This window comes from Hermetia illucens, chromosome 2 (genome assembly GCF_905115235.1).
Source record: "Hermetia illucens chromosome 2, iHerIll2.2.curated.20191125, whole genome shotgun sequence".
Lineage (NCBI taxonomy): Eukaryota > Metazoa > Arthropoda > Insecta > Diptera > Stratiomyidae > Hermetia > Hermetia illucens.
The window spans coordinates 9,774,557-9,796,438 of NC_051850.1; the positions used below are offsets into that span (position 1 = coordinate 9,774,557).

Sequence of the window (21,882 nt, forward strand, 5' to 3'; positions counted from 1 at the left end):
TAGGCATTAGGGGTTGTCAAGCTTTAGCAGGAGCGGTGAATTAAAGAAGTCGCTGGTCGCAGGAAGAGGGGGGGGGGAGAGCTTTCCTTCATAAAGGCTACGGGCCAGCTCTGAAGATCTATGGGGTTCCTCGTACCAAGCACCGTATAACGTTTATTATCTGGGTGTATAACCCAGACGCGCCATGTTGTTGCCAAGACTTAACTTGATTCGCAACCGAGGAAATCTGTGAAGACATGCCCACTACTTCAGTGGGAAGCCTGCATCCAGTGCCTAATTCACTGAAGTTGCATCTTGACACTAATATTATTTCTTCTTAGAGTGGTTCAATGGACCCAAATTGCCTCAAACATCCCAACATATCACGGATCTGGTTTAAATGGGTTTGGAAAGAGAGACAAGTAGATTCGAACTGATAAACACTAACAAAACCAAAACTCTCAGTCTGATGGGTCATCACACTCTTCCTATTTGCATTAATGGGCAGAGCATCTAAGGTTGATGCTGATTTGATCAATTTGACTATCTTGGAAGTGTCACACGGAATTCTGTACTCTTGGCATTTTAACCACCATTTGGAAACATAGCAACCCCAGCACTATCATCACGTTAAAGTGGTTGTTGGCCAGTACTCTCTCTATGCTCTTTTATGAAAGCACACTCCAACTCGGACTTACGACTCCCTCAATCCTTAAAGAAGATACTTTCGCTTCGGCCTAGTTTAGGTCTGAATATAGGACGAGTTTCACTTGGATATAGTTGGTACTAATGTCGGGGTGGTGATTATACATTTTTTTTTTGTTTTTTTTATGGATGGAGGTGGAAATCTTAGAAAGACGCTGCTGCGCCAGGTTGCAGCAGTGTGTGGGATTCGCACCCACTAAAACCACCCCCACTCTTCCGCCACTCCCCGCGGGATCACCGTGAAGTATTACTTCGCGGGGGAGGCTCTGGTTCGCTATACCAGCTCGTCCATGTCACGTCTTCGTGACCGGGGTCCTCGGGTGTAGCACCGCATTCAGGACAGTTGGGAGACTCGTCCACCTCGAAGCGATGCAAGTACTTCCTATAGCCACCGTGTCCCGTAAGGAACTGTGTCAGGTGGTAATTCAATTCTCCGTGCTTTCGGTTGACCCATTTCTCGATACACGGGATCAATGTATGGGTCCACCTGCCCTTGTCGGAGTTATCCCATCGTTGTTGCCACTTGCCACACAACTCTCTCCTGATGGCTTTTCGGAAATCCGCATTCACCTCGGCTGGATTTGCCTTCCGTTTTTCGTAGAGCCAGTGTGCCTCGCCCGCTAGAAGATCTATAGGGATCATTCCTGCGATGACACACACTGCCTCTGTCGACGCCGTCCTAAATGCGCTACACACCCTTAGCGCAATTGGCCGGTATGCCGAACTTAGCTTCCTCCGGTTGACAGCGTGGTTCAACGCTTCCGCCCAGACAGAGGCCGCATATAGCAGGATCGACCTCACCACTCCCGCGATGAGTAACCTGCGACTATACTTCGGCCCCATCCTTGCAAGGGATGAGCTAGCATTTGCTGCCTTCTCTCGCGCATAATCCAAGTGTCCCTTGAAACTCAGCTTGGCATCGATCATCACCCGCAGGTATTTGACAACCGATTTTGAGACGACCTCACGATTACCAACCTGGATGGTAACCGTGTTGTTCTTCCTACGGTTGGTAATGAGGACCGCCTCCGTCTTTTCGTCCGCCAAGTCTAGCTTGGCCATTCGTAACCATGACTTGATGGTGTGAATGGCTTCATTTGCATAAAGCTCCACGTCCTCGGGATGCTTTGCAATTGCAACTACCGCCAGGTCGTCTGCAAAACCAATCAGCGTTGTCTCCTCCAGCACGCGAAGGCCAAGCACTCCGTCGTACATTATGTTCCACAGCAGCGGTCCCAATACAGAACCTTGAGGCACACCTGCTGTCACAATGTACTCCTTCGGCCCGTCGTCCGTCTCGTAGCAGAGAAGTCTGTCCGAAAAGTAACTCTCGATGAGCCAAGCCAAGTAGCTAGGAACACCCAGTTTGGCCAAAGCCCCCTTAATCCAGCCCCAGTTGGCTGAGTTGAAAGCATTTTTGACGTCCAGCGTCACCAGAGCACAGCATTTGCCCATGGCCATTGCATTTCGAGCCAATTCCACGACCTTTGCTACTGCATCGACCGTAGAACGGGCTCGCTGAAACCCATATTGCCACTCCGAAAGACCACCCGCAAGCTCGATGAACGGGAGCAGCCTGTTGTATATCACCCTCTCCAACATCTTCCCCATGGTGTCTAAGAAACAAATAGGGCGATGTGAAGAGGGCACGCCGGGTGGTTTCCGGGGCTTCGGTAGCAACACTAGCTTCTGCCTCTTCCACTGGGCGGGAAACACTCCTTCCGCCATGCACGATTCGAATGTGCTTGCGAACCACCTTGGTGTGGCCTTGACCGCCACCTTCAGAGCCTTGTTCGGAATTCCGTCCAATCCCGGAGCCTTACTGTCCCCAATACGTCTGCAGATTTCCCAAAGTTCCTCTTCGGTAACAGCAGGGATCGAGAAGACGTTATTTGGAACAAGAGCCGTGGGCATGTCACTTGAGGTGATTTTTGCCCGCGGATCTTCTTCATTACAACTTGGTAGGCTGTACCCCACGGATTCGTATTAGCCCCGCTTGCTTCTCCGAATGGCCTTCTTAAGGTTGCTTCGCAGATCCCTGTATTCCTCCTCACGCTCCCCTTGTCCTGTGGGAAAGTCTCCTCGCTCGGAGACAAGAGGATCTCAAGGCAGCGATCTCCGTGTTCCACCAGTAGTTTGGCCTCTTGCCATGGTGCAAACGTCGTCGTGGCATTGTAGCGTCGCATGCTTCGGTTACAGCTGTGTGACCCTTTCAACCGCTGTTCCATCCGGATCATGGGCTCTCTCCAATGCGGCCAGGAATGTCTCCTCGTCGAAAGTTCCGATAGACCAGCCAGCCGCCTTAGCCTTTCCACCTCCAGAGCGTCGTTGACTGGTTCCCCGGTTCCCAATGCGGAGGAAGATGGCCTGGTGGTCACTGTGGGTGTAGTGCTCACTCACTTGCCAAGCCATCTCCCTCACCAGTGAAGTGCTAACAAATGTCAGGTCAACGATCGAGCCCGACCCTCTTCCTCGAAAGGTGGGCACGCATCCAACGTTGGCCAGCACGATGTCCAGCTCCGCAAATGACTCCAACAGAATTTGACCTCTGGTGTTCGTCGATCGTCTTCCCCACTCCAGGGCCCACGCGTTGAAATCGCCCGCAATGATTTTAGGGCTGCGGTCTCTAGCGTCCAACACCAGACTGTCTAACATCTCCTCATATTGTGGTAAGGTTGCACTAGGAGGAGCGTAGCAGCTGTAAATATGGACACCGTTGACCTTCGCCCTTATAAAACCGGCTCCCGGGGGGCCATGACTTCCTGAATGGCCTGTCTTCCGCACGCCCAGATTGCGGCGTTGCCAGACGCATCCACCGCCCAAGTCACACCGCCGTGGTTTCTGTACGGCTCGCAAATAACCACGACATCCACATTCGACTCTCGAATGGTTTGCGAGAGCAGGTCCTGAGCTGCCTCACAGTGGTTGAGATTGATTTGTATCAATCTCATTTGCCCGTGCGGTTCAACTCCCTCCTATATACCAGACATCTGCTACTTCCCGCAACATGCCGGTCGTCCACGCCCTCTTTCCCACTACATAGCATACACCGTGGATCTCCGGTGCAATCTTTGATGGGGTGGCCCCCTTCCCCACACTTCCTGCAACTCCTCGACCTATCATGCTGGCTAGTGCATGCCGCCGCAAAATGGCCGAAATCGAGGCATTTGAAGCATCTCTTTAGAGATATTTGCTCCCTGAGCCTGCACACGACCCAACCTACTCTTACTTTGCCCGCGGTAATTAACTTAATAGCTGATTCCGCGGCGGCAAACTAATAATAGCGGTCTGTGTGCCACCATATGCCTTTTTCATCCTTTTTATGGCACTCTGGTCTATATCGCTAAGGTTGAACTGTTACTTTAGCGCAGCACAGATGTCCTCCCATGAGGTGACCTCATCTAGGTCCTTGCATTCAACCACTATCTCCTGTTTTCGAGCTCTTACCTCAGCTTCCTCTCCTAGTACACTCTCCACCTGCCCGCGGAAGTTATCGGCCGACTTGTCGGCGGATCTACTTAACTCCAGCATCAGATCCCCTCTCTGTGTTCGCCTGATACGGCTCACACTATCCCCCAAATCCTTCAATTCCGGGTCTGACTTCACCTTTCGGAGGATGTCGGCATAGGACATATTTCCCTTCTTCGAAATAATTATTATTTCCGGGCGGAGCTTCTTTTTGTCCTTTTTCCTCTTGTTGCTTACCTGAGTCCATTGTTCGGGCCTCCGGGCGTTGGTTTCTTCCACTTTTGTAGGTGTTGTGGCTGCAATTGTGAGATTACCGACTTTCACGGGTACTCTCGCCGGTTCCGCCTTCTTTGGTGAAGAGGCTTTTTTCTTCCTCGGGACTTGCTGTGGTCCAAGAGGCTCGCTGGTACCGTCTCTAGCCCATTTTCCTGTCTTCCCGCCTGCCTTATCATGGGGAGGCGTCACCTGCGTTTCCCTTGTGTGATTATACATTAAAAAGCAATCACCATTAGTAGGCATTTTCTATCACGCTGTTCCTAGAGCAGAGGTGAGGCAGCCTACTCATCAGACGCTGCCTCACCTCTGCCTATCTCTGCTTTGGACGAAACCGTATTTTAATTGTATGTTTTGGAGACAATTCGATGTTGGTTCCGAAGGACACTTAAGATTATCTCTGACTGAGATTGAGCCAGGTGGTACATATGGTTGCTACCATTACGTTATGTTTTATACATAATTATCCGAAGGTTAAAATGGTCCTGACATAATCATACCTATTGCACTTCAGATGAAAACGTATTCTTCCAATGTAATTACTCCGTGGACTTCGGTCATAAAGTACATACATGTGTAATTCAACTTACAAGAAATACCTGTCACTGCTAGATTGGATTTCCCGGGGTAATTGGAAAGTCAAAAACAACAAAGGGCAACGAAATCTTTACTAAGGATAATTTATAGCATCAGATGATCAAAGTTCAATCAAAGATTTTTCATGGACACCATTACTGAGCGAATGGTTTCAACGGGGGAGGGGATTGTTTCGAGAGAAGCAATAGGCCCAGAACAGATTTGTCATGAGTCTCTCATGTGCAATTAGTTATTTATATTTTAAACCGCTTTATTTTGATACTAAGCATAAAATGCAAGTATCTGACTAATGTTTATTCGCTGTATGAATTTAATAAGAATGATTTCAATGGCTCAAGCAATTTCGAGGCCGTGACATAATAAAACGAGCTTTTTGGAATTTTTCGCTCAACGCATTATACGAACAATGTGGCGGAGATAAGAAACTTTTCTTATTGATAGGTAAACTCTATTATCAATTCCTGTGTAATTTTATTCTCTGTGATAACCGATTTACGCAGTTTGGTCGGCGCGAATCGGCTTTGCTGGAAATTTAACATGCATACCAGCCAGGTGAGAAAATCGGTTACACCTTGTATAGATATATGTGCGGCTATCTTACCCGTTTTGGCAGATTTAGGTTTTGAGTTTGTTTGTCAGCCTATTTTTTACAGTCGACATTTTTGAGGTCTGGTATGCATGAATAGGCAGTTTTGAAAAATCTTTGTTAGACGAAATCTGGGAGGAATGGTATTCATAGGAATAAGGAGAAAGGGGCTCCTCCTCCAATATGGTCAGGAAAGGGCGATATTCTGTTCGTATCAAACCCTGAGCATTGCTTGCTGACTGTTCGTTTCCAATGAATGAAAATTCAACATAATATTCCGGTCTCATAAAGTACATAGTTATTCATCAACACTTCCTTCGATAGAAGTCATACAGATTGGATAATTTCCCAAAAAATGACGTCAACGGGAATTTAATCTTTATCACTGCAAGTGTTAATACCCCTGCCCCATATGTATGTGCAATGCCTTAGTTTCTTATGATTAAGAACTTGAGTAACAAGATCTTTATATGTAAGAAGTAGATGCAGTTGCCGCGGAAGTGACGTGATGCACTAGTTCGCCTAGCACTATTGCAACGACTTGATTTGAGGGTTCAAAATTAAAACCCTTTAATTTTGTAAATGACAGATAGTGACTGCATCCACTAATCTTCTCGAAAATACTGTGAACTTGCAGCTAAAGGTGGATCCAATTGAAGATTTTCCGTTGGGGTGAGGCAAAACCATTTGAGATTACCTCGCCTCCTATCTGTCTAATCAATGTCAAATTGTAATGTTAAATATCCCATGAGTATCCTAAAAGACTTGCATTGCAATAGGAATCGAGGAATGAAAGTAAACGTCGAGCTCTGCGAAGGGCACGTTAAAAATATCTGCGCTTCGTACGCAGGACGGCAGGTGATGTCGGCAGCGGCGGAGCAGTCCATCAGACCCGAGGGAAATTGAAGCCGAGAAATCGGAAGCTGGGCGCTTCAGGTATGAAAGGTTTTGTGTATTTCTTTTATAAAGAGATTTTTCATATAGGGGGGGAAACCCCCTGATTTTTTCCAGATTTTTCGGTTGGGTAGTTCCTGAGAATGTGTTCCTTAAAAAAATAACCACTTTCAACCCCCCGCCCTCCCCACCCACGAAAGTCAAAACTAAGACCGGCTTCGAAAAGTACTAACCGAGACCTTTAATTTGATACCCCACATGACTATATTTGATGAAAAAAAAATGTACACCCCCCTTTTGCATGTATGGGGATCCCGCCTTAAATTCATCGTAAAAGGATGTAGCTCACTTTCTACCAAATTTGGTGTCAATCGCTAGAACCGTCTCCGAGAAAATGCGTGTGACGGACAGACAGACAGACAGTAAACCGATTTTAAAAATGTGCCTAGTTCCAGATAAGATCTACGCTGTTGTAGGAAAGGAAGGTTTATAAAGCGAAGGCGGGAGGGGTAGTCCACACGAGGGAAGCTTTTCTTAAACAAGAGGGAACGGGTAAATTTACGTTGCACATTTTCAAGGGCAAGACAATCACACGGGAAGGTGACCAGATCACGGAGCAATACTCGAGGGTACTCTTCACGAGGGAATTGAAGAGGGCTAAGGAGGGTTGGATGGAGTCAAAATCAGAGGAGGAGCGAAGTATGAAACCTGGCAATTTTGCTGCTCGATTGATAACTTCGAGGCAATGGGTGTCAAAGCAGAGCTTATTGTCGAAAGTGACTCCGAGGTTTTGAGTGTAATTTAAGCAGGATAAGGAATGTCCGTTAATAGAGTTGGAGAAAGAAGTGGGTGAGAATTTTAGGGAGTAGTACAAGTGACACTTTCTGACGTTTAGCGCTGAACCATTAGTCGAGCAACAACGTACCAGAGTGTCCAGGTTAGATTGAAGGGAAACATAATCCATAGGCGACGATGTTGCAGAAAACAGCTTAAGGTCGTCTGCATAGAGCAAACAGGGACAAGTAAGGAGGGGAGGAAAGTCGTTAATAAAAAATTAAAATAACAAAGGACCCAGAATAGATCCCTATGGGACGCCAGAAGAGGGGGAGAAGGAGCGGGAAGTACAGCCGTCAAAAGAGACGCGGCAGGATCGGTTGGAAAGGTACGAGGCAAACCATAAAACAAGCGGTATGGGAACGTATAGAAACGAGAGTTTTGACAAAAGTATCTTGTGATTTACAGTGTCAAAGGCTTTCGCGAAGTTAGTCTAAATTGTATGCACTTCTTGCCGTGAATTTAGACATTTGGCGGCAAAGTTGGAAAAGTCAAGCAGGTTGGAGGCAGTGGACCTTCGTTTAATGAAGCCATATTGCTCTTTCACTATGTGGTGGCCAAAGTGGGCGGACAACCAATCGCTAATATATCTTTCCAGGATTTTGGAACAGGAGGAGAGGAGGGAAATGGGACGGTAATTCTCGGCAGGTACACGAGCGTCACTTTTGTCTATGGGGATGATGAGAGCCTCTTTCCACAAGCTGGGAAAATGATTCTCTTCGAGGCTTTTGTTGAAAATAAGAGCTAGGGGAAGGTAGATGGACTTACCAATTTTGAGTAAAAATAGGTTTGGAAAACCATCGTAGCCAGGTCTGACTTTGGCATCAAGTTTGCCATTGAGGTACTCGACAAAGATAGGGGTAAAAAGGGGAATGGTAGGCGATGCGGGGCAAGCTAGATCCACTATCACGAGGGATTCGGAGGGAAGAGGGGAGACATAGACTGAGGAAAAGTGACGGCAGATTAAATCACAAAAAGTTGGCGGGAGTTAGCTGAGAAGCCAGAGAATTTAATCGACGGAGGGGATAACTGGGCAGGGCAGCGGGAGTTGCGAATGTGGGACCAGAAAGGTTTCAGGTTTCCGCGCTTTAGTGAGTCTCCCACACTGGCCAAGTATTCGTTTCTGGATTTTCGTTTAAGGATTTGACCGAGGAACGTAGATGTTTGAAAAAAACTAAGTCAGCATCGTTTCTAGAAGACAGGAACTTCTTCCTCGCAGTCTATTTTTGACGTAGTTTTTTGTGAACTTCAGTGGTGAACCAGACGAGGTAAGATCGTAAGCACTTAGAAGAGGAGGGAACGTAACAAGAAAGAAGATCAGATAAAATGGTATAGAAAATGTTGAGAGCTTGGTCACGCGTAAAGGGAGAGAGGACGGGGAGGGGGGGGACGGGTTGATTGACGCCAGGGCTGAGTTCAGACCTCCGAAGTTCGCCTTTCGAAAGTTGAACTTGGTAGGCTTGCGAGTGACAGGAGAGTAGAGTCGGGATATCTGAGCATCGAACTCGAGAGCAGGATGATGGGCGTCAGAGGCAACGTAAGACGGTGCATGAAGGGATTGGGAAAGGCAACGCACTGGAAGGTTAGAGAGGACAAGGTCAAGAGTGCGATCTAAGTGGTTTCTAGAAAGGTTAATCTGGAGAGCGCCACAGATATACATGAAAGTGGATAGAGGAAGAGAAGGGTGGGTGGAGTTATTAGGGAGAGAGGCAAGGCCAAGAGTAATGGACCAGGAGAACATAGGAAGATTAAAGTCGCCACAGAGGATGAAAGGAAGTGACGGAAATAAAACGATTAGGACCTCTGACAATTTGTCGAAGAAATCCTCGCACGGAGAAGGGAGGCTTAGGCAGGGAAAATATACACACCATATGATAAAGGGACATACGTTTGGCGGAAATACACGTATGGTGACAGAATCGTAGGAGGAGAAGGAGGAGGAAAAGGTAATTTCGGCACGGAGAGGGGACTTAACAGCTATTAGGGCAGCTCCCTCGGCTGTCTCGCCAAGCGCAGCGCAGTCTCTGTTCCAACGAAAGACAGAGTAACCTTCGGGGATGGAGAGGTCGCACCATTCGAATCTGTTCCGACAGTCGGGCGGCATTATCAGCACTAAATGGCAACAACATATCAAGCCAGTTGGTGTGGAGTTGTCATCAGGTGCTGCTGAAACTTGGCCGACTGAACGAAACATTCCTGATGTGGGTGCCGGGGCACTCTAACATCGCCGGTAATGCGGAGGCTGATAGACTGGCTCGCCGAGGGTCTAGATCCACAATGGTGGGGCCAGAACCAGCTCTTGGAATCCGACCATCTACTGTCAAGTCTACTCTGAAGGGTGAAATTGCAAGGATTCACACAACCGAGTGGAGAAATTTGGACTCTTGCCGGCAAGCGAAAATCCTTGTGAAGGAGCTTAGGGCCACTAGAGCAGCATTTTTGTTGTCCCTTAAGAAGTGGGACATGAAAAACCTAGTAGGGCTTTTAACGGGACACTGCCCCTTAAACTACCATATGGAAAAGATTGGGGTAGTGGTTTCGGCTGTGTGCAGCCAATGTGAGGAGGAGGAGGAGACAGCCCTGCACTTTTTATGCAGCTGCCCGGCATCCTCAGATCTCAGACGAAGGCCCCTTGGCAAGGTTTTCTCCAATGAAGAATCTGCACACTCTCTGCCTCTTGAGAATGTTCTCAGATTCGTTAAAGCCTGCGAACACCGTAGGCGGGAAGCCATTGAATAGGCAACTTACGGGGATAGTACAATGGGCCTAATAACGGCCTGAGTGCTCCGAGCTGTGGCTCCCCTCAGTTAACTAAACTAAACTAACTAACCTTCGGGGAGCTCACAGTCTAAAATCCTGTCATCCATCCAAGTTTCAGAAATGCAGATGACATGATGTTGGAATGCTAACGCAGACAGTTTGAAATCCGACAGCTTGGTCCCTAGACCACTTACATTTTAATAAAAGAGTGTATAGTTTTCGGAATCATTCAAGTTCGGCGAGGCACGCGGGCGAGCCGGAAATTTTCACGAAGCTTATTCCTCCAAAAGGCCAAAAGGAAGATTGGACGATAGAATAGAATTCGTGGGGGTATGTCACTTTGAAGGAAGCTATCACTCGGTTAGGAGATCCATCCTTCGTCAGCTTTACACATGAAAGAGGTGACAAAGTTGAGTTGGTTTTGCTTCTGATATAGGCCAGAATTTCGCCAGAAGTGGTGCAGTACGCAAGCTTTTACACGATAGGCAAGGCGGGTTAGGCAAGTCACTTACTTAGAAATTTTTTATCTATGGGTTGGGATAAAACTCTACAAAAGTTGTCATGAAAATAGATGTTGAGGTTGGCAAAAAAGACTAGCGTCTACAATTTTTAAAATGGCGCCCAACGTGGGGTACGAACTCTGCATTCCTTTGGACTTAAAACAATGAATTCGCCCGAGATAGGCTGCTTCAGCCCCAAACTTCATTTTTGGTTTACCGGATAGACATGAAATGAATCAGTCTCCTAACTTTGTTCCTGTATTCACTTAGCTTCATCTACTAAATTTCCTGTTTAAAATTGTTCTCCTCTGAAGTCTTATCCCCCATTTCTTCTCGCAGAGTATAGTTTTCTTCTCCTTTCCTCTTCGTTGGAATATCTCAACAACTTATCTTTTTCATGTTCGTCTTGGAATTCATAGCCCCGTAAGTCATTTCTTTCCAGAGATCCCTGAACTTACAGGTTTTTGATGCTACATATATGCCGAAAGGTATTGTAGTTCAAATTTCAGAGAATTCCCCCTCCCCAAGATCTGTCTGCCATATGGCCATCCCCCAACTATCACAATATTAGGTCAAGAGCACATCCTGCAACAATTCTCCTAGAATATAAATCCTCAGACGGCCATACTAGTTCCCATGGTGCCAGATAACCTCCGGTGAGGATTCGTGGGAAAAGGCACTTTAGATAAGTCTTTTGCAGACTCGGATGTGACAGCTATTCCTTAGTTTTTCTCATCAAGAATTACAAATGACTTATGAATTGTTGATGATCATATAAAGCCATTTTCGGTCCCACTGCTAAGTAAGATAGAAGCAGGATCAGCCACAAAATTTTGGAAAAGTATTGGGCACGTGCCCAAGAATAGACCAGAGTAGTTCGTGCACTGGACCCAAGGAGTGAGTTGGTCCTTAAATCTGGGCGGCCTACGGTTAAGTCAGTGGCAGACTTAGGACCACCCACCCCAAAACACGACGACTTGATCCATTCAATTATACTATTATAGTCCCACTTTGGGTTTAAAATTTCAACTTGGTTCCTTATTATCTTATAATGAGAGCTGTTAGATTTTCGCTGGTTTTCGTTGCTTTAAATCTTAGGTAACAGAAACATGTCGCATAATCATCACCATTTGCCATGTGATTAGGGTCTTCTTCCTTCCACTTTCCCACCACGTCATACGAGCGCCACTGAGATGGACCCTCTGGTTGAACATGGCATACTGCTAGAAAGATCCTGTGAATTAGGGTGACCCTTTCTTGTGGGATTCAGGGGCGACAGAAACTTTTGCAGCATTGGTCGCTTCCTAATCTCCGACTCGCAGATGCACCCAGGACCGAACGCAGTATAAGCAAACCTCAATTCCTACGAACATACCGTACCCGATTGTGAACCCAGCGACCGTCATAAGTTTGAATTTTGAAAATAAAGGGAACCTCTAGATTGACTATGATTAGTTCCATACTCACTTCGAGCATCCCCAACATCAACACCTATCATAAATAACAGCCAACGTTGGGCGAACATAGAGATTGGGGATGTTCAGTTTTGTCACTCTTGCTCCCCGCAGGACTCATTTCAAGAACGAACTACTTTTTACTTAACGGTCCCGGTATGCCGTGAACAAACCTCATAAGTCACCTTGTCGATACCTGGGACAAAAGGAGCACCGAATGAAATTACAACCCATCAAGGATTCTTGACGACGCGATGGTTAAGGGCGTAAAGCATCAGCTACCCGATTTCACCGCTCTGGGTTCGAATCCCGGTCGTCATGGGCGTCTGTGTTCCTCTTGTGTTTATCTGGCTGCACTGGGCTTATCACTTGCACAGCGTTAAGTGTGCTGATAGTGAAACTGAAACACAACTGTGTGGATGACCTACACTCCACCAAGGAGTGAACAGGAAACACTAAGGATTCTTCCAATTCAATCGCCACACATGGATATCGTGTTCCCGGCCCTATGCTCACCATGCATTTGTTTTCACAACATCTCGCGAATTTGAATGATATAAGTGGAAATAGGAGATCAGGTCGATCATCCTGAGTGGCCGATAACGACCTAGAGGGCAGAGCTATTCCAAAAATCTAAACAAATTGGCTAAATTGACCATGAAGGTCCGCCCCCAAAGATTGAAGCTCCATCAAAGTGCTCGGTCGACACGTTCTTACAGACCTCTGTGCTAGCCAGGCTCGGGAATGTGGGGGGGGGGGGGGGTCCTTTGAGCGCTTTGATCCCTCACGCTTCACTACTACAAAACAACGTGTCTATTCCGATGCGTGGGTCCACACCGGATTCTAAAATAGACGTTAATTAGGATTTCGCGACGGCCTATCGAATGATAAACAGAACGCGAACTAAAATTGGAAAATAGAAAAGAAAAAAAAAACGGCTCGACCGCGTGCGTGGAGCCGTAAGTCTCCGGACCCGAGTGCCGCGATCAAGGCGGGGAAGATCCACGACGGATCACCGTCTCAATTATTGTCTCTTCCGCCTCAGATCTTGTATGAAGCGCGGCCTCTGAGCTTCCCACCCTTCCTCCTCAAAATGAATAACTGACCTGAGGATGTCCCTTTATAGAAATTCCACGGGAGAAAGGAGGAAAAGGACTGTCGCCCATTCTGGCACTTGGCTAGCAGGCAGGCATGGAAGACTGTGCTGACAGGACATTTTAATAGAGTTGAACTCAGCTGTCGGCGGATCAGCACGTCACATCTCTGGTTTTTGGGATAGCTCTGCCCTCGTGATTGACCAGAGCTAAACGAGGTAGTCACTTTGGGCAAGGGTGCAACCGAGAATCTAGCTCCTAATAGACCCTTTCGATTCTGTTCACGCTTGGTAGCTTGAACTGCTTAAAACGTAGTTTGCTGACCCGGTGCTTTCAGTACTATCCGGTTGGTGGCAAAGGACCACAAAACAGGTTTTAGGCAACTGCATCACATACACAGCACTAACACCAGACCTTTTAGGCGGAATTTTTCTCCCGCAATTACCGTCGACGGTCGAAGATGCGCAATCATTTTTCTTCACCTGTATACAGCCTTCTTGATATATAATTAATGGAATAATCAAGAAAGCATCAATTCTCATCGACAGAAACATTGATGGCAATTTGAACCGTACGTTTGGAAATGAATCGCGATACCACAAGTACTTGCCCACATTTCTAAATTTAAAGGGGGGACCAATATTTGATATTACTAAGGGATTGCAAGGAAGCCAGAAAATCATACGAGTTACCTGAAGTTAACTCCTAGGGCAGAGCTTCACTAAACACTTAATGAAGGTTGAGATTGAAATTGACCATAAAGGTCCGCAAATACAAATCTCCGATGAAGTTCTCTGTCAATACGCAAGCTTTGGAATAACGGAAGGGGGGCGGGTAGCAGACGGTTCCTTACCAAGCAACGTCTGACGATTTGCCTCTGCCCTGGTAAAAACCGAAAATCCGTTATCTCCTTACATTTTTGTGAAGTTTGGGTGCTAAGCCTTAAACAAGGGGTCCGTGAACCAAAAAACGAGGGAGTAAGTTGCTCCCGGTCCGGTCCAGCATTAAGTTGATGCGGACTTAGGACCCCACAATTCTCAAAGAAAAAACTAAAATGAAGTTCATTCAAGGTAAGCTCATAACAGATGGGCACGGAGTTTTAATAGCGGCATTTGATAGCAGTTTCTCAGATATCAATGATGGACAAAGTAAACATCGTGGTATGATTTTACAAATTATTAGAGCTGAAGAGTCTACGTACGAATGGCGAAGGCCAATGACATATGCTCCCGTCTAGCAACAAAGCCAGCAGAACTATATTCTGCCGTACTATGGTCGTTGCGGAAACAAGTTTTACTATTATAAGATCTAAAATGGGACCAAATGGGGCAAGGTCAAGGACTTCAAAAAGTATGAGAAAATGAGCTCGACTAGCCTCAACCCCAACCATTGAAGAATTGGAAAGGATCAGCCTCTTCGGACATAATATCGTTATCAACGGCGCAACAACCGGTATACGGTCTACACCTGCCTTAATAAGGAACTCCAGACATTCCAGTTTTGCGTCGAGTCCACCAATTCGATTTCCCTAAAAGCTGTCTGGCGTCCTGAGCTACGTCATCGCTCCATCTCAGGCAGGGGCTGCCTCGTCTTCTTTTTCTGCCACAGGTATTGCCTTTATAGACTTTCCGAGCTGGGCCATCCTCATTCACACGGATTAAGTGACCCGCCCACCGTAACCTACTGAGCCGGATTTTATCCATAACCTTCATGTGGGGAGCCAAAAATTCTTAGGAGGATTCTTCTCTCGAACGCGGCCAAGAGTTCGCAATTTTTCTCACTAAGCTTCGAGGAATACATGAGGGCTGGCAAGATCATCTGCATTGCGGATCACTTTCTCCAGGTCCAGGTTAAAGAGGACGCATCATAGGGCATCCCTTGTTTTAGACCGTTATATTGAATGCGAGGTCTTTCCGAGCTCCATTTGGTATTTAGATCATCCATTACAATCAAAATCTGACCATTAGAAACCCTCTCCAGGACACAGGTAGAAAGCATCCTTCTTCACTATGTGGGAGCGCCTGCACCTGATCGAGCTCAGGACGCATTTAACTCAATTTGTATGTTGAGACGTGCTGATATGAATGGGGTGTAAACAGGAGAGCTATATGTGGGATATATGTGGGACTCTTTCTTGAATGTTCTCCGTACAGGTATCCTTTGTTGCATGATTTTGTTCTACCGCTGCCCGGCAGGAAATTGCTCCACGCTTGTCACCGAGTGGTATTGTTGGCGTATCATAAATTGGGCCAATCTGCAAGTATTGTTGGGCGTTCCTCCTCTTGATCTAGAATTAGTTTGGTATGCCATGGCCTATAGGATCAGAAGAGGCGTACCGTTGCTTGGGGTCAACAGGATGTTAGATGAGGATTTTACATCTAAGCAAGGCAAATTAGACGGAACGAGTGTGAGGAAGGCCGGGTCACATCCGAGTACATGAAAAATGTAGCATCAGAGAAAGTTCTGGGGTGGACTTTAGGCTTCCGATGGGCTTCTTCTTAACGGGGCATCTTAGCTTGAATGAGTTCCTCTTCTCCCAGAATCTCGCCAACATGCAGAGTTGCGTTCGTTGTGGGGCAGACTAAGAGGGCTGGTTCCATGCTCTATGTGTCTGTCCAGAATAATGTGACATCATCATCATCATCAACAGCGCAACAACCGGTATCCGGTCTAGGCCTTCCTTCATAAGGAACTCCAGATATCCCGGCTTTATGCCGAGGTCCATCATTTCGTGCTACCTTCCGACGAAAGAGGGAGTTCCTCGACGCTGCTTCTTTTACAGTATGATGGGCAAATTGCCATAGCGACCCTGGTGGACAGTCACCAGTTCTTACATTTTGTTTTAGTGTTATCTTGTGGTGCCTTATGTATTATGTTGTACACAGAGCAGTAGTTGATTGGCGGAAAAATTTCGTTGAGGTTCTCTGCACCGGGCTGATTCCAGTAAATCCTTTTAGGAGGGCCTTCCTCACGTATTCGAAACCTCACCGAAGGATATCTAGTTCCATGGAACTGGGATGGCTTCCTGACGGATATATTTCATTTGCCGTTGACCCCTTTATGGGACTTTTATGGTAGTTGTGGTTGCGCCCATATTGCGGTCAGAACTTCTTGTGGACTTTAGGGTGGAGTTACGTTGTACAGATGAGGTGGCGTAGCCTTGCGGCAGAAGTCTTAGTTGGGCCTATACATACACTAGTATGAATACTGAGCCTGCACTCAGGATAAACCAGTGGCGATATGCCAGTCATTGTCTAGGGTGATTGGGGGGGGATTTAAAAGCCTCGAGATTGCACCCAGATCAAATGGCGAAACCGATCACGACGAGCCGACCCCGCTTGTGAACGGTGAACGGGACAAAGACTGAAGAAAAAGAAGAAGATATGTCAATCATTGCCGAGCTCTGATTGTGGTTTCCAAATCAATCAGAATCGGAAGCGGACTATGGGATTATGCCTACACGGCGGGACGTCATGTAAAACTTCCCGGGCTTTCCTCTATATGGGAAATCCACTATGGTGCATAGTATTACGCAATTGAAATATTTATTAACCTAGACCGGAATCTTTCAGCCAGAATCCTTCCAGAAACAGGCTCGCAAGTTAGGAGAGTGCGCCTTACATTAGCCGTCAATCGATTCGCGTCAGTTGGCCTTCCATAGTACGAAAGCTCATTGCCCCAGTAGGGAGGGGAGTACTTTCCGTAGTCCCATGATCCTTCTTCGCTTAAGCCCAGAATGTCCAGTTTATTTCACTGGAATTCTCGTTCCGGTTGGAGAAAGGGAACATTTTGGGGATCCTCGATACTATTGTTGGGGGTTCCAAAAAACTGCTGGCTTGAGTACATTGTTCTAAAAGAAGTTTACCTGGAAAAACAAAAACTTTTTAAGGTAGAGATTGAGGTAGAAGACAAGCTAGGCTCTGGAGTTGTTATATTGGTTATTTATAGTTCAACCTGCCTTAGGGGTCGTCAGTGAGCTTTAACCGGTCGCTTACGGTACGACCGCTGATCTGTCCGTGAGTTCCGGGATTAGCTAAGCGTAGGTCAGGCCTCAGGAAACTGGTGGAAGGATTGTATCCCCGGGGGTACACCAATTCCTGATTATGTGCGGCCCGCTTCCGTGCAAACAATGCGCTGGTGAATTTTCCAAAAAATCGACGAAAAAGCAGGGATGGAGGAAGAGCTAACTGCGTTTGGGTGCAGCAGGAAACCGCGTCATTCACGACAGCGATTAGCGAAAGATGCAGCGAAGACTGAAATTACCGATGTGACAGTGGGACACGGGAAATCCAATACCCTGTAGTGTCCCTGTTTCCAAAAAGAACCTAGTTAGAATCGCTGTCCTTAGCAGGTGGATTCGGATATGAACCGAGTAGAAGTGCAGTCGACCATCCTAGGTTTGCGGTGAAGCATATGCGGAAACGTTCCTCCAGAGGAATGTGACCAAAGGCGTCAAAAACGGGCTAATGGAACTGGAGGAATTACTGGACCTCATCTCGTTCTACAAGCGAGCTGAGAATATTGCTGGCGTCAAATAGACCGCAGAGAGAACGCTGCAAAGCGAACTGGGGAAAAAGCGGCAAGAGGGTTTCGCTCCTGAACGAAACTTTATTAAAGTAGCTTCCAGAGTCCAGGAAATCCTGGCGCAAGTTTACACACTGGTGTTCCGCCAGTGGGCAGACTTGCTGCTCAGGGCGTTCAACGCTTGCTTGAAGGAGGGATGGACTCACGTTGATTAGCAAAGGAAAAGGAGACCTTCAACTGCCGTCTGTATACCAACCGCTTTGTATGCTTGACACGACCGGGAAAGTGCTTGCAAAATTTCATTGGGAGTAGACTCACTGAAACGTTCTGCGCTCCCGGGGACTTATATCTGGTTCAGAACAGGTCCCATATCGTCGTCGCCATATATACCCTGGTTTAATACAAAACTTGAAAATGAGCTTCTTCGAGCAAATCGAACCAGCAGCCTTAAGTCAACTAATGGCGAAGATTGGGGGCCATATATCTACAAGGAGACGTCTTTTTATGGGAGAGAACGCAGTCGAGTCGTCTCTATGGGACGGAGATTTGGTTTGATGCCCTGGACAAAGAGGGGCATCATGAGCGACTTGCTCAAGTGCAAAGACGGGAAGCTTTGCCAGTGGAGTCTGCTTATCATATTGTCTCACAACCGGCCGTGATGGTAATCGCGGTAGCGATCCCGCCAAGTAGCGTAAAGTTATCTACCGCCGTAAGGGCGAGACCTTTAGAGAGCTAGTTACCCGTGATGAACGTCGACGCACCCTTACTGATGGACTGCCCGGCTCATCGCTGTTTATATCCTTGGCTGAACCAAACGCACGGTGAGTTTTATTACTTCCTTACCCATCTTCTAAGTGGGCATGGAGGTTTTTAGTTTTACTTGAACAGGATTGGGAAAACGGGATCTCCTGATTGTGTGTTTAGCATGAAATGGCGGACAACGCTGAACACAACACATTTCTATGCAGTCAGAGGGGAGCTCTCCCCAGAAAATATTGTCAGAGAGATTCTGAGAAGCACTGGCAGATGGGCTTGTGTTGGAGGTCTTGTTATTGCGAAGGGATCTTTGAGCTAACAGCCCCATTCTACCCTTTCCCTCCCGTTAGTGAAAGGGATTCCTTGACTTGAAGGCTCCCAAAGCCGGGAGAGTGGGAGGGCTAGCCCGAAGTAATGTGTGAAATAGTTCCAGGTTAGTTCTCTGATGACAGGGAGGTGTTTAATGGGTAGTTGATAGCCTACGGTTGCGAGAGTCGAAGACTCCGTACTTAAAAGCATTCACCTACCCTTCTCCAAAAAAAACTTATAGTTCATCCTATCAGAAAGAAGAAGTCAGATAGGCAGGCAAGCAACCGTGCCGGCAATAGAATGATTTTAACAATTTCAACATACTTTCCTGCAGAAAGGAGTAACAAGAATCTCTATGATGTTCCCGCTAAAGATCCCCAAAATAAGAAAAATCTTACCTTTTTCACTGAACCAAACTCGTCCTTTTCCTCCTTCCGCCTAAAATCTCCACACGAAACTGTCTTCCTTCTCTTCTTCACATCCCGAAACTCCTCATCAACCGCAGGTTCTTGAATAGTTTCTATCCTACTACTTCTGATTGATCCTCGACTACCATAACGAAACAGGATCCCGTCCGCTTCGTCTCCTTGACTCCATCTGAATGAATTCCTCTGGACATCATTGATATGCTGAAGCTTCTCTTCATCAATACTTTGCCGGAACAGATTCTTCCGTTGATCAAAATTTCCCTCGACATTAATCAGATTAGCGCATCCCAGCTTTCTCACGGGCTCGGGTTTCTTGCGTCGTCTAACCACCACCGAGGATGGGGGCGGTGGCATTTCAGGGCTGATGTTACTCAAGTCGTGTTGAGATAGTTGTCTTTCTAGATGTTTTTCGTATTCGTTGAATTTATCGTAGTTGACGAAGGATAGGTCCTCGTAGCTGACCATGTTGTCTATCTCTTGGAGGTTTTGTAAGGATGCGCTCCAGCGTGGGTTTACTAAGGAACGACGCTTTTCGGATGAGTTGGAGAAGGTTCTCTTTAAACTTTCGAAAAGACCTGGTGATTGTGGTGGCTTGAGGGTTGTGGATTCCGTGGGGGATTTTGAGTGTTCCGCTTCCTCCGCGAGTTTTTCTAGTTGTGGGGGCTCCAAGACGCTGCGCCTGGTTGACTTACGTAAGGTAATCATGCTCCGGCTCCGGGTGAACTTGAAAGGTAGTTCTGGAGTTTGAGGGACACTTGGGGAGGTTTTGTCTTCCTTGATTTCGTTGATGTTCTCGCGGCTCCCGGTGATAGTGGTGATGAGCTTGGAGAGCCTTCGAGTTAGGGAAAAACTGTTGGAGCGACCGATTTTCTTCATGTCTAGCCGATTGTCATCAATGTTGGTCGGGATGATTAGATTTCCGTTGTTCTGAACATCGTTCAGATTTTTACCTGTTTGTTTACTAGAATTTTTATCATTACCGATCGTTTCCGATTTGGGTTTCGTTTTTCGCTTAACTTTTGGCACTTTAGCTCCGGCGGCCGGGGCTTTTCCGGACACATTTTTGTTGGGGGTTTTATTGTTGTTGTTGTTAATATTATTTTTATTCATTTTTCCGGGTTGAGACTTTGTCGGGGCTCGTACTTAACTCCGATTACGGATCGACCTTAGAAACTGAAAGCAGTAACCGCGCACATAAACCGCTTGAACAAATAAACAATCACGACCGCGGAAAAAAGAATGCATGAAAGGAACAGTAACACTTTCGTCTTGTTGAATTCGTCTTATCATTCCATACGGTGCCAACGATCATACGTTGGTACTACAACAAAAACACAGCACACATGCCTCGCGGAAAGAATCTCACCTGTAAGAGGGCGACCTGTGATAGTAGATGAGTCTAATTTTCATTCGTTTGCACTCGGGGCCGTACAGGTGTATGGAATAGAAGCAACAGTACGTACTCCGCCAGAGAAACCTTGGATAGTGTGCCCGATCACTGGATGCCTCCCGTTTGTAACGCTTACGTATCACAGTACCGCGATTCGCGCGATATAATAGTCCGATCATGAGCAGTAAGACCGCGTCTTATCACAACCTCTAAGAGCGAATTTCGACGGAAAGTTGAAGTCATCACACATCGAGGTTTCGAGTTAAGGTAATTGGCTTGCGGAGCCCAGTGAATGCTGGTTACTGCCCGAAATCCGGTGCCAAGGTCCCGTCACGTAAAAGCACCCAAACGTATGGGAAAGCTGCACCGACCGATCGCGAAAAAACCGTTTCGAGATCGCGCAACACCTGAACTCACTTCACCCGCTCCGTCTCGCGATACCACCAGTTGCACAGGTGCAACACTCATTCAGTTCTCAATAGGACCAGCAATTTGAATGGGATTTCTCAGTGAGAAGGTTACTGCTATTGGAAGCTCGAAAAACTGAGCGTTGCACATATAGCGAATATGGTTATTCGCGGAAAAAAAAAAAGCAGAATCACATGAGTTCCAATGGCCTCGCTAACTTTTCTAAAGTGTTTCTCCACATACATGCGAATTGCGGGGCCCTCTCGCCGCTTGATTACTTTTTCTTCTCCTGATTTCCGACACTCTTCCAAAGAGTCCAAGAAACAACAACAACAAAAAAAAAGATTGTTAAGTTGAATGTGTGACTCGCGGTTTTTGCTAGATTTCAGTTATCGCTCAGATACACTGTCGAGCATTTTGGTTTTCTGAAGCAGAAAAGTTCACGCATTTGTTGTGCTCTATACGCTACGCTCATTACTCAACCTCAACCTCAACCCGCCTCAATTAACTGACGAATTAGCGTATACAAATAATATGACTAGCATTCGTACCTAGTGGAAATATTTAGATCGCTGAGGAGGTATCTGATCTAGTTTCTGAGCGATATCGCGGTTTGCAGCTTTTTGTTATTGTGTCAAAGCTGCGCAGTTGAGACCCCGAGCTGTAGCGAAATCCTTCATGGAACTTTTAGGAGCACAAAGATGTAGGTTTCAGCTCAGAAGTTCAGTTGGAATATGCACGGCCTAACGAAGATTGAAGATATGCTGATAGCTCTATGTCTCGAGGACTATCACTATCTTGCACTATCTTCATTAAAACCGACTAAAGTAAGTCATCTTTAATGACAGGATTAGATTTACCAAAGTTGTGACTCACTTGACACCAGTATGGATAGTATCTATAAAAGTATCTTTTCCATCCCA

The 21,882-nt window shown here is 46.6% G+C and overlaps 1 protein-coding gene across 3 annotated transcripts in view; it reads right to left on the bottom strand.

Annotated features, from left to right (window-relative positions):
* Positions 1-21,377, bottom strand: part of LOC119650393 (pleckstrin homology domain-containing family G member 5) — a 431,633-nt gene extending 410,256 nt beyond the window's left edge. Inside the window, exon 1 of one of the 3 annotated variants that reach the window (XM_038053150.1) lies at positions 19,132-21,377. In XM_038053150.1, coding sequence (XP_037909078.1) covers positions 19,132-20,271 — 1,140 coding nt within the window. In that variant the 5' untranslated portion in view covers positions 20,272-21,377. The remainder of the gene's footprint in view (positions 1-19,131) is intronic. The other 2 variants (XM_038053151.1, XM_038053153.1) reach the window with 2 other exon arrangements.
* Positions 21,378-21,882: the final 505 nt, after the last annotated feature.